This window comes from Saccopteryx leptura, chromosome 3, assembly GCF_036850995.1.
Source record: "Saccopteryx leptura isolate mSacLep1 chromosome 3, mSacLep1_pri_phased_curated, whole genome shotgun sequence".
In the NCBI taxonomy this organism is placed as follows: domain Eukaryota; kingdom Metazoa; phylum Chordata; class Mammalia; order Chiroptera; family Emballonuridae; genus Saccopteryx; species Saccopteryx leptura.
In genome coordinates this window covers 103,503,445-103,515,228 of record NC_089505.1, presented here as the reverse complement: position 1 = coordinate 103,515,228, position 11,784 = coordinate 103,503,445, and the positions used below count along the sequence as shown (strand labels likewise).

The window sequence follows — 11,784 nt, the reverse complement described above, 5'->3', positions numbered from 1 at the left end:
CATCAACCCAAGAAGGGTCCAACATCCTGGTTCCTGTCCCCCAGAAGGAGGTGGGGTCTTTGTCGGTGGAGCCTGGGTCTGAGTAGAGGGGCCCATCAGACTGGCATCCTGGGGTGGGAGGATCACCTGTGTCACCTGCTAGCCACACTCCATCCTGGATCTCCAGCTTTTCATGTCCCCTAATGGGCACCAGGTTGTGTATTAATCCCCCCATTCCATGCTTTCCCATGAGGCCCATTTGACTACCTCCACACACACACACAAATATTTATTACAAAATCATTTTTTATTAAGGATTGGGTCAGGGACAGGAATAGGGAATGCACTGGGGCCATACCCAGATTGGCAGAGGGGTCAGGTGTTGGCTCGCATCCTGCCCCCCTAGGGCACCTCATGGTGAGGCCTGGCTCCCAGGCCATAGCTGTGGCGCTGGACGCCAGGCTGGAGTGGAGTTGGGGTTGCCACCTTTGGTCCTGGCTTCTTGGCCAGGCTGGTTTCCCCCAAACCACCACCAGAGGGCAGCAGGCCCCCAGCACAGAGGAATTCTTGGTTGCTCAGGTGATGGCTTCTTAAAAAAATAAAAAACCAGAGGCTGGTGTGCTCCCCTCACAAACCCCAGAGAGGCAGGCCAGGGGAGAAGGCTCTGGTCTCTGTGATCTCTTCAATAAAAAATAAGCAAAAATAATAACAAAATACATCGTTTCTCTTTCTCCCTTTCCCCCCTCTAGGAACTGAGGTCAGAAATGGGGGTGTAGGGATTGGTGGTACCCTGGTATGGCCTGGATTTCAAGGTGTTATTCTCTTCCCCCCCTTATATCCATAAATAAATTCATAAATAAATAAAGTATAAATAGATATTCTTTGTATGTGCACATATATATATAAATAAATAAATCTTTTTCTCCTATCTAGGCAACTGAGTGACTAATATCTCTGACTCTAGCTCAGAAATCCAAAAGTAAAGTGACATGGTCAAGGTCAAGAAAGGGGAAGCCCAGGGACTTGAAATGGCACTGTAAAACACCCAGCAGCATCCTGGGACTCTGAGCCAGGTGGACTGTGGGACATTTCTGAGTGGAACCCTGACCTTCTGAACATTCTGGAACCATGGAGCCATCTGGGCCCTGCCGGGATCTGAACAAAATCCTGTGAAACACCCAATGTCCTAAAACTCCAGAACCAGCTGGGTCTTGGGGGCGTGGAGCTGGGGGGGTTGGAACAAAGCCCTGGAGGACCTAACATTCTGGAAATCTGTAGTGATCAGGATTGAATGGTCACCAATAAGCGACTAGACATCACTGGGGGAACGGGATCGGAAGGGGATCTTGGAAGAGGAACAGCAGCAGACGGCCCACAGCACCTTCTGAACGTCCTGGTTGCGGAAGGCATAGATGATGGGGTTGATCATGGAGTTGTAGGTGGCAGGGAGAAGGGTGAGATAGGTGTAGAGGGATGGAGAGTGGGCATCGCCCAACAGGCAGTAGACAGTGAAGGGCAGCCAGCAGGCAGCAAAGGCGCCAAGCACCACAGCCAGGGTGGCAATGCCCTTGCGGGTGGCCACATAGTGGGAGGCGGGCAGCAGGTGTCGCTGGAGGGCAATCTGCTGGGCATGGCGGCAGACGATGCGGCAAATCTGGGCATAGAGCTGCAGCATGATGCCAAACACCATGAAGAAGGCAACAGCCAGGACTACCAGATGGTTCTTGGAGAGTGGATATACCACGCCACACGTGGTCCGGGTGTCCAAACAGTTCCAAGCCAGCACAGGCAGCAGCCCCAGGCCCAATGCACCTCCCCACACTAGGGCCAGCATCACATAGGTCCGTGTCACCGTTGTCTCTGAGTAGTAGGTGAGGGCATTGTACAGAGAAAGATAGCGATCTACGGTGATGGCCAGTAGGCTGCCAATGCTGGCGGTAAAGGACATTGCCAAGATGCCAACCAACACCAGGGTCATCTCCGCCGAGCCAATGCAGAAGACAGCAGCAAAGTGCAGGACCAGGCCCAGGCCTGCCAATAGGTCTGCAACAGCCAGGCTGCCCACTAGCAGGAACATGGGGGCACGAAATGCAGGAGTGCCCACAATGATGGCCACCACCAGCGCGTTTTCGCAGGACACCAGGGTGCCTGAGATGCAGAGCACCACATCCCAAGCCCTAGGTGAGGGCAGTGGTGCATCTGGGCCTGTGGGCCCCTCTGCTGAACCCACGCTGCTCACGTTCACGTTGCCTGGGCCAGCGGAGAGCCAGGCCAGGGGGCTGCTTGCACCCCACATCATGGTACCTGTAGGAGAAAGGCCCTGTGAGAAGTTGGCAGGGTTAGGTGCTGGGTAGAGGAGTCTGCAATAGCTGAGGTGCCTCTCTAGATCCTTGGTGGGACTCTCTCCTCAGGATACCTAGCTGGGTCCCAATGTCTTGTCCCCTACTCATGCCCTGGGGCTCCTTCCAGGATACTTTTGTCCTTTTCCATGCCCATAGGCCAGTACAGGTCTTTTTTCCCCCGGGGATCCTGTCCTAGGTCTCTTCATCTCCCTTCCAACTCCCTGGGTCCTGTAGGCCTCTTCCTCCCACGTGTATGACCAGAGAACCAGATAAAAGGACTATCATAAGTGGGTGGGGACTACTTGTAAGACCCAGGAGATGCTGGGAAAGGCCAGGACTGGGAGAGGGAAACACATTTCAAGAATGAGGACAGCTCTGCTCCCTCTCCATCAGAGAGGATGACGCTCAGTTTCTGAGGCTCACCAGACACTTCACGATTCTCAGAACTGCCAGCCCCAGGCCCCGCCCCCAGGGAATTCGGGGGAAGCTCCCTCCAGTCCTCACCCTGCACTCCTGGGGTAACATCTGGGAACTCAGCCTTCCCAACACATACCTGCTCAGACTTCTGCCCAGGCCAGACCCCTCTTTCTGCTTACAACTCTGGGTCTTTGGAACAGACACCCCCTGCTGGATGCATGAGTCAGACCCCTCCTGCCGGGACACCTGGATCTTGGGCCTGACTCCTTCTGCCAGGATGTCTGGGTGTCTGGATCCCTAAGTCAGACTGCTCCTCCTTTAGGACACCTAGGTCCCTGTCCCAGCCACCTTCTGCCGGTCCAACCTTAGATGACCATTAGTTCCTCCAGGGCCTTGCGTCCCTGTAGGAGTGAGTGCTCAGCCCCGCTGGATCACCCCGCTGATGGCGCTCAGCACCCGGACACTGGGTTCCACCTGCTAGCCCAGAATCTGGGTTCCAGGTCTTGACCTCTGACCCTGGCCCACCCCTGGGAACCTGACTGCCGGCTCAGTGGCCCAGCATCCTGAGTGCCCTCCCAGACGCCTGGTGACCGCGGTGGGGACCGCTACTTACCTCTAGGGACTAGCCACGGCCGGGCCACCCAAGAAGGTTCCACTCGGGTCTGGATAGCGCAGGGTGTGAGCGGACCCCGACAAGCCCCCGCTGCCGCGGGAGAGCGGCGTGAGTCACCCCTCCCCGCCCCGCCCCACCCCACCCCCAGCCACCGGTTAGGTGACGTCAGTGGTTCAGCTAACCAATGGGAGCGTCACGCTGGAGCGCAAAGTGCATTGCGGGGCATAGTAATAAGGTCTCGTACCGCCTGCTCCCCCATTCATAAAAAGCAACCGCGGCTGCGGCCCCGCCCCTCACCATTCGGCCCGCGCTGTCCTTGACGCGGCGCCCTCTACGGGCAGCAGATTTTGGGGGCGCAGGTGGGAGAGCCTTAGAAAAGTCTCAGAGAGGCTGCGGAGGATGTGGGGGAGTGCAGAGGCAAGGGGACCCGGATAGGCTGTGGGATAATGAGACCTTCGGGTGACAGAGACAGGCTGACGAAATTCAGGTGACGGAGACCAAGTGATGGGGCTGACTGGGCGTCCCCGGTGAGGATGACGGGGTCCCTGAGATGACGATGACAGGAGCACAAGCGAGCAGGAAGGTGGGTGGCAGTGACAGTATGAGCATGGTGACAGGATCTTAGGGGATGGTGGCTGAGGAACGCTGACATAAAGAGGGAAGCCCCCAGGGCAACCATAAGAGTGTGAGGGAGACTCTGGCGCGATGGAGTTCAGAGATCCCAGGGTGGCAGAGGCAGTGGCAAGGGAAGATGGGAATGTGCAGGTTTTACTTCGGGTCACTATGACCCCTGTCACAAGTACTGAGGTGACAAAGTTACTTAAGTGATGAGGGTTGTGGGGTCCTGGAATAAAGCACCCAGGTGATTGTGGTGAGTGGGCCCCAGGGTAAGTGGGGCAGGGTAGAGGGTCTTTACTGGCAGCAATCAGGCAGGTAAGCTGTGGCCAGGACAGGTCTCCGTGATGCGGAGGCTGGGATGAGAAGCCTGGCGAGCTCACTCGTGTAAGCCTGATAGCACCCTCAAAGCATGGAGGGTTGGGCCTGGTGAGATTTCAAAACATGAATTATTTATTCAAGGGGTCTGGAAAGCCAGCAGTGTGCTGTGTCTGTGGGGGGTGGAGGGCACTTCCTCGAAGCAGCTGGAGAGGGGAAGCCAGGAAGAACTTGGAAGCAGAAAACCTGGCAGCTCAGTTACAGAGCAGGCCCCTTTCAACCTTCCATCTCAGGCATCCTGGCAGATAGGGCATGGAGAAGGAGCTCCATCTTCCCAACTCTGTCTGTCCTTAGTCCCAGATGTCTCCAGATGGGACAGATATGGCCAGTCCTGGGGGAGAGGAGCTGGCTGCTCTTCTTCCCTCTCTCTAGCCTTGAACTTCATTGGAATTATCTAGGTCCTGAGGAATGGGGGAGAGGGTAGGGATCAGGTTTGAAGAAACCAGGGCGGCCCAGATCCCAGGCCTCACCCACCTTCTCCCCAGCACATCACCACTGCAGTTCTCACAGTGAGTGTAGGGAAGGAGGAAGGTGGTGCCAGGCCAGTGGCAGGGTACCTGGGAGGAGTAGAGGGCTGGGCTGCAGAAGAGAATGCACTTCAGGTTGGATACAGTAAGTTAAGGGTGCTTCGCAGGTGGAAGTGGTCAAGAGTGTAGACTGGATTCAAACCCCAGTTCCTCTATTTCCTAGCTATGTGACTTTGGGTGAGTTTCTTAGACTCTTTTTGCCTGTTTTCTCATCAATAAGATAGGGATAATGTTAGTATCTGCCTCACAGGATCGTTGGGAGGGGCCTGGCATGTTGTCAGCACTGGCTGTCTGGGCTTCCAGTAGTATATCTGGCAGGAGGGGACACCCAGGAGGAATAGGTATGCAGGTAGTAACTGAAGTTCTAGGGGTAGATGACATCACCTAGGGGAGGGAGCAGAGAGAGAGGAGCCTCAGGGAATCCCACCATTAAAGGTACAGACTGGATGACAGTATTCCTGTTCCTGGTCTGCACTGGCTGTTCCCTCTGCCTAGAACCCTTCACTTCTTAAGGTCTCTGCACCCAACTCATCTCTTCTCAAGCAGACTTTCCTGGCTTCCATCCTATTTTAGCACTCTCCTACAGTGCCTGGCCTGTCATAGGTGTTCAACAAATATTTTTTGACTGGCTAATTAAACTAAAAGGCAACATCTAGAGAAAGAGAAGGAAAACAGAGAGTAGTAATAACCATGGTGTCAAGGAAGGTGGGGGTGTCAAAGAGAGAGACTAAAGAGCATCATTGCCTTAGGACTCAGGTATTCATTTTCTCCCCCATCAGAGCTGGGTCCCAACAGCTGTCCAGATAGCTTCAGACAGGGGTGAAAGCTACTGGGATGTTGGCAGGAAAGGGATATACAATAGACTATATTCTGCTATTCTGAGTGGCAGTGCTAATTTTTTTTATAGTTTACTAATTATCTTCGGAAACACCTGCACAATTATCACAGATGAAGTTATTGCAGAATATTTACTCCCTCTGTTTGCACCAGTATTGGCCTTTCTCATAGCTCTGACCTTCTATACTCTGGCATTTCATTCACTGTCTTCTTAAGGTCTTTTTCTTCTCCTGAAGGCCGTCCCTTGCAAGCTTGTGTTTAGGTTCACTATTTTCCTTTTTTAAAAAATTTATTGTCGGCCTGGCGTGCGGGGGACCCGGGTTCGATTCCCGGCCAGGGCACATAGGAGAAGCGCCCATTTGCTTCTCCACCCCCCCACTCCTTCCTCTCTGTCTCTCTCTTCCCTTCCCGCAGCCGAGGCTCCATTGGAGCAAAGATGGCCCGGGCGCTAGGGATGGCTCCTTGGCCTCTGCCCCAGGCGCTAGAGTGGCTCTGGTCACGGCAGAGCATCGCCCCGGGTGGATCCTGGTCGGGCGCATGCGGGAGTCTGTCTGACTGTCTCTCCCTGTTTCCAGCTTCAGAAAAATACCAAAAAAAAAAAATTTATTGACTGATTTTAGAGAGAGAGAAGAAGGGAGATAAATATCAATCTGTTCCTGTATGTGGCCTGACTGGGATCAAACCGACAAACTTTGTGTGTCAGGATGACACTCCAACCAACTGAGCTATCTGGCCAGGGTGAGTTTATTTTTCTTTACATAATTCAAGGAATCACATATTATGTCAAAGCCAGTTGTTTTACCACCACCAAAATGTGTTTTGACTCCAATATAGAGATGACATATGGTGTGGTCTTGTACATTCTGGCTAGTTTGTCCCAGGGGGAAGGACATTGATGACCATGTTTCCATTGAAGTAGTTAGTTGACCTGAACTTCCTGATCCAGCTAGTTACTGAGTCATTCATGGTGGAGGTTGAGCCTCAGGCAGCCAGGGAGGAAAAGAGTGCAGTGATATTTCTAACCCTGAGAAATCATGAGATCCAAGAGATTCCAGTGAGCCTATGGATTTTTTTTTTTAATTTTTATTTATTTATTTACTTTTTTAGATTTTTTTTATTTATTTACTTTTTTTTATTAGAGAGAGAGGGGAGAGAGAGAGAGAGGGAGAGATAGAGAGAGAAAGGGGGAGGAGCAGGAAGCATCAACTCCCATATGTGCCTTGACCAGACAAGCCCAGGGTTTTGAACCAGCGACCTCAGCATTTCCAGGTTGACGCTTTATCCACTGCGCCACCACAGGTCAGGCTTTATCTTTCTGAAGCTGGAAACGGAGAGAGACAGTCAGACAGACTCCCACATGCGCCCGACCGGGATCCACCCGGCATGCCCACCAGGGGGCGACGCTCTGCCCACCAGGGGGTGATGCTCTGCCCCTCTGGGGCGTCGCTCTGTTGCGACCAGAGCCACTCTAGTGCCTGGGGCAGAGGCCAAGGAGCCATCCCCAGCGCCCGGGCCATCTTTGCTCCAATGGAGCCTCGGCTGCGGGAGGGGAAGAGAGAGACAGAGAGGAAGGAGAGGGGGAGGGGTGGAGAAGCAGATGTGCGCTTCTCCTGTGTGCCCTGGCCAGGAATCAAACCCGGGACTTCTGCACGCCAGGCCGACGCTCCACCACTGAGCCAACCGGCCAGGGCCGAGCCTATGGATTTTCACGTGCACACTCTCATGCTCCCAACCCACCCCATGTCAACAGGACAATTAAGGCCATCACAGCCAACCAAAGATATGCTGTCAAGAGGAAGAAACAGCCCTTCCTCCTCTCTCCTCTCATGCCCCCTGCCCTACCTCCTTACTTCTTTCCACTATCAACACCCTCTCCAATCTTTCCCATCTACCAGGTACCAAACCAGAGCCCAGTGTTTACAACAACCTTACATTCTAAGTTCATAGGTGAAGTTCAGAGAAGAAACTTTTGCCCTAAATCACAGTATATGACAGAGCTAAGATCTGAAGCCAGGGCTATCTGTAACTAAGTCCAGTGTGCCTTCCCATTCTAGCCTAGACCTCACCATCTTCCCCAGAAGTGTCCTTTGACCAGAACTGACAATACCTGCAGTTCCCCAGGTGACCACCAGATGGCTGTGAGCACTCACTTCCAGGTAAGAGACTTCCTTCCTGTGGGCCTAAGGCTCTCAAGGAAAGTTTGTGTGTGTGAGACACAAAGATCTACACAAACTCCTTGTCTAAGCCCCAAGAATCTGGGCATTGTCAGTGCACACATTCTTAGCACAGACCCATTCATTCATTCAGCCAGTATTCACTGGCAGTTCCTAGGCTTGGGTTTGATTGGCCATATCAACATTGGCATTTTCAACATTCAGAAAATATTTTTTGAGCATCTGCTATTTTCTAGGCATTGTTCTAGGCACAGAGCAGACAGCAATGAACAAAAATCCCTGCTTTCTTCATGAATCTTTCATTCTAATTGGAAAAGATGGACACTCAACAACTAGATACTTAAACACTGGCTGGGTAGCTCAGTTGGTTAGAGCATCTCAGTTGGTTAGAACAAATCTCTCTCTCTCTCAAATCTATCAATAAAAATTTTGTTTTAAAGATTTTATTTATTGATTTTATGTGGGGGGTGGTGGAGCAAGAAGTATCAGCTCATAGCTGCTTTACTTTAGTTGTTCATTGGTTACTTCTCGTATGTGCCTTGACCAGGCAAGCCCAGGTTTTTTTTGTTTTTTTTTTGGATTTTTCTGAAGCTGGAAACGGGGAGGCAGTCAGACAGACTCCCGCATGCGCCCGACCGAGATCCACCCGGCACACCCACCAGGGGGCGATGCTCTGCCCCTCCTGGGAGTAGCTCTGTCGCGATCAGAGCCACCCTAGCGCCTGGGGCAGAGGCCAAGGAGCCATCCCCAGCGCCCGGGCCATCTTTTGCTCCAATGGAGCCTCAGCTGTGGGAGGGGAAGAGAAAGACAGAGAGGAAGGAGAGGGGGAAGGGTGGAGTAGCAGATGGGCGCCTCTCCTGTGTGCCCTGGCTGGGAATCGAACCCGGGACTTCCGCACGCCAGGCCGATGCTCTACCTCTGAGCCAACCAGCCAGGGCCAAGCCCAGGGTTTTGAACTGGTGATCTCAGCGTTCCGGGTCAATGCTTTATCCACTGCACGACCACAGGCCAGACAGTAAAAAAAATAATAATTAGGCCTGACCTGTGGTGGCGCAGTGGATAAAGCGTTGACCTGGAAATGCTGAGGTTGCCGGTTCGAAACCCTGGGCTTGCCTGGTCAAGGCACATATGGGAGTTGATGCTTCCTGCTCCTCCCCCCCTTCTCTCTCTGTCCCTCTCTGTCTCTTTCTCTCTCCTCTCTAAAAATGAATTAAAAAATAATTAAATAGATAGTTAATATGATATTGATTAGGGAGTGCTTGAGAGTCTCACAGACCAGTGCGTCAGACAGTCACAGCATGTTACAGTATGGTTATATAATAAACACCTACTTAGCCCTATGTGTGCAGGAAGTTAACTATGGAAGAAGACATATATTGTTCCTGCCTTCATGGAACTTACAGCCTAGGACACAAATGAATAATTTGGCACATGTTCTGAAGGAAAAAGGAGGGGGCATGACATAGAATAAGCAGGAGACCTCTTTAAAGTAGGGAGGCCATGGAGTGAGTCATTTGAAGAGAGAACAGAAGAGTTTCAAGGAGAGGGCAGAGCAAGTGCAAAGTCTCTGAGAAAGGAAAGGGTTGATGTGTTTGAGGAATAGATAGGAGGCTAGTGTGTTTGGAGCCGAATGAACTGAGAGGTAGGAATTGAGCTCAGAGAAGTAGACGGGGGGGGGGGGGGGGGGGGGGCTCATGAAAGTCATGGAAAGCAGTGAAATGGGAACCATTGGTGGGATTCAGCAGGAGAATGATATGATTTGGCTTACATTTTCAAAGAATTGCTCTGACTGCTGAGTGGAAAGCAGACTAGAGGGGAGAGCAGAAGGAGGAGCCTACCAGGAGGCGTGCATTTACCCAGGCAAGAGATGGTGAAGAGGCGAGGGCTCTGGTGTGGGAGAGCAGATGGGTTCAGGTCCATCAGCTGGGACAAGTGTTGCAGCTGCTCAGCCTTGCTCTGAGACAGTGACAGAGGGCTTCCTGCAGGAGGTGACCCTTTTGTGGTGTCATGAAGGATTAGTTTGCAAGACAGATAGAGTCAGGGGAGAAAGAAAACACTCCAGAAGACAGAACAGCTATAGGATAAAGGCAGAGGTATAAAAGGCAAGGTGTGGCCCTGGCTGGTTGGCTCAGTAGTAGAGCGTTGGCCTGGCGTGCGGGGGACCCAGGTTCGATTCCCGGCCAGGGCACATAGGAGAAGCGCCCATTTGCTTCTCCACCCCCCTTCCTCCCTCTTTGTCTCTCTCTTCCCCTCCCGCAGCCGAGGCTCCATTGGAGCAAAGATGGCCCGGGTGCTAGGGATGGCTCCTTGGCCGCTGCCCCAGGCGCTAGAGTGGCTCTGGTGGCGCAGAGCGACGCCCCGGAGGGGCAGAGCATCGCCCCCTGGTGGGCGTGCCGGGTGGATCCCAGTCGGGCGCATGCGGGAGTCTGTCTGACTGTCTCTCCCGGTTTCCAGCTTCAGAAGAAAAAAAAATAAAAAAATAAAAATAAAAACAAAAATAAAAGGCAAGGTGTGTTAGGGAGGGGCTGTCCAATCTTCTTGGAGGGTAGGAAGGCGTTGGGGTGATCCCAAGACATGTCAGAGAGACTTATAGAGCCAGGAGTCAAAGGGTTGTCGAGGCTAAGCCATTATTAACTGGAACAAACATGGTCAGATCCGAGGTTTCAGTAGAGCCCTGCAGTGAGAGCCAATCTGAGGAATGGCCTGGAGGCTGACAGGAGTGAGGCTAGCAAAGAGAGGAAGAGGGAGTAGGACCTAGGAGATATGTAGAGACAAAACGAGGGGATGAGGATGAGACCATGGTTTCCAACTGGGTGACTCAAAGAATGAGTGGGCCTCCATGGGTGGGGAAGAGGGACCAGGAAGTTTTAGGGGCCTGAGGCACACTCAGGTGGAAGTGCCTGGGAAACAGATGGACCCAAAGGAGGCAGAGAGGGAGAGCAGCCTCTGGCCTCATGGAAGCTGGGCAACACCCTGATCCCCCCATTGTAATTATGTGCCCCTGGGCAGGTGATGTTACTTCTGGAACCTGCAATTTGGGGATAACAAAACATTAAATGAGAAGCTAAAATTAAAAGTTCTTAGTAGAATGTACATTCAGCTAATAGGAAGGGGTCAATAATTGTTAACTATGTATTATTAGTTACAGGTGTGGCAGCTGGGGAGGGAGCACTGGGCTGGAGAATCGAGATACGCGTATTGTCTTTCAAATAAGAACTGATGGCAGAGGAATGCCGGGGCTGACCCCAAGAGAGGTGGAATCGGGCTCTGGACTGAACTAGGTGACTAGCGATGAAAATGGGGAAAGAGGGAAAGGAGGAGCAGAGAGGGAAGAAAGAGAGGGGAAGAGGAAAGGGGGAAGGGGAAAAGGACCTTGAGAAGTGGCTGTAGTGGGAGAAGAACCAGAAGAGGTCGGTGCCAGGACAGGACTTAAGGCAGAAGGGAAAGCTGTGAAAAAGCTCGGTTGCCCCAGTAACAGTGAGACCAGGGACTTGGTCAGGGGTACAGTGGGTTGGAGGCAGACATGGTGGGCTGAGGGGCTGAAGAGAGCAGGGTTCAAAGATTAAAGCCAGGTGGGCAGCCATAGCCTAGGAGCGAACTGGAGCTGGTCAGCAGTCGAGGGACCTGGATGGAGTGTACACTTGACAAAGCCCCGCTTGTGCCGAGCTAGGGAGGCAAGAAAGTGACCTTGCATCAAACCCAGATGATGCCATTAACTCTGTGACCTCTAAACTAGTCACTCACCTTTTCTGAGCTTCAGTTTCCTCACCTGTGAAGTAGGGATAACGCGCGCTCGCTACTCAGCAGTTCCCGTGAAGCTGCTGCTGGGGGCACTAGGGACCAGAGCAGGTCCCCTGCTAGTCCTGGACCCCGCCCCCTTTTGTTCTAGCCGCGCCCCAGAC

General features: G+C 52.7%; 1 protein-coding gene across 1 annotated transcript; it reads right to left on the bottom strand.

Moving 5' to 3' along the window:
• Positions 1–1,288: 1,288 nt before the first annotated feature.
• Positions 1,289–2,278, bottom strand: GPR3 (G protein-coupled receptor 3). The gene has a single exon (XM_066372071.1). It carries the CDS (start codon positions 2,276–2,278, stop codon positions 1,289–1,291), a length of 990 nt encoding a protein of 329 aa, XP_066228168.1.
• Positions 2,279–11,784: the final 9,506 nt, after the last annotated feature.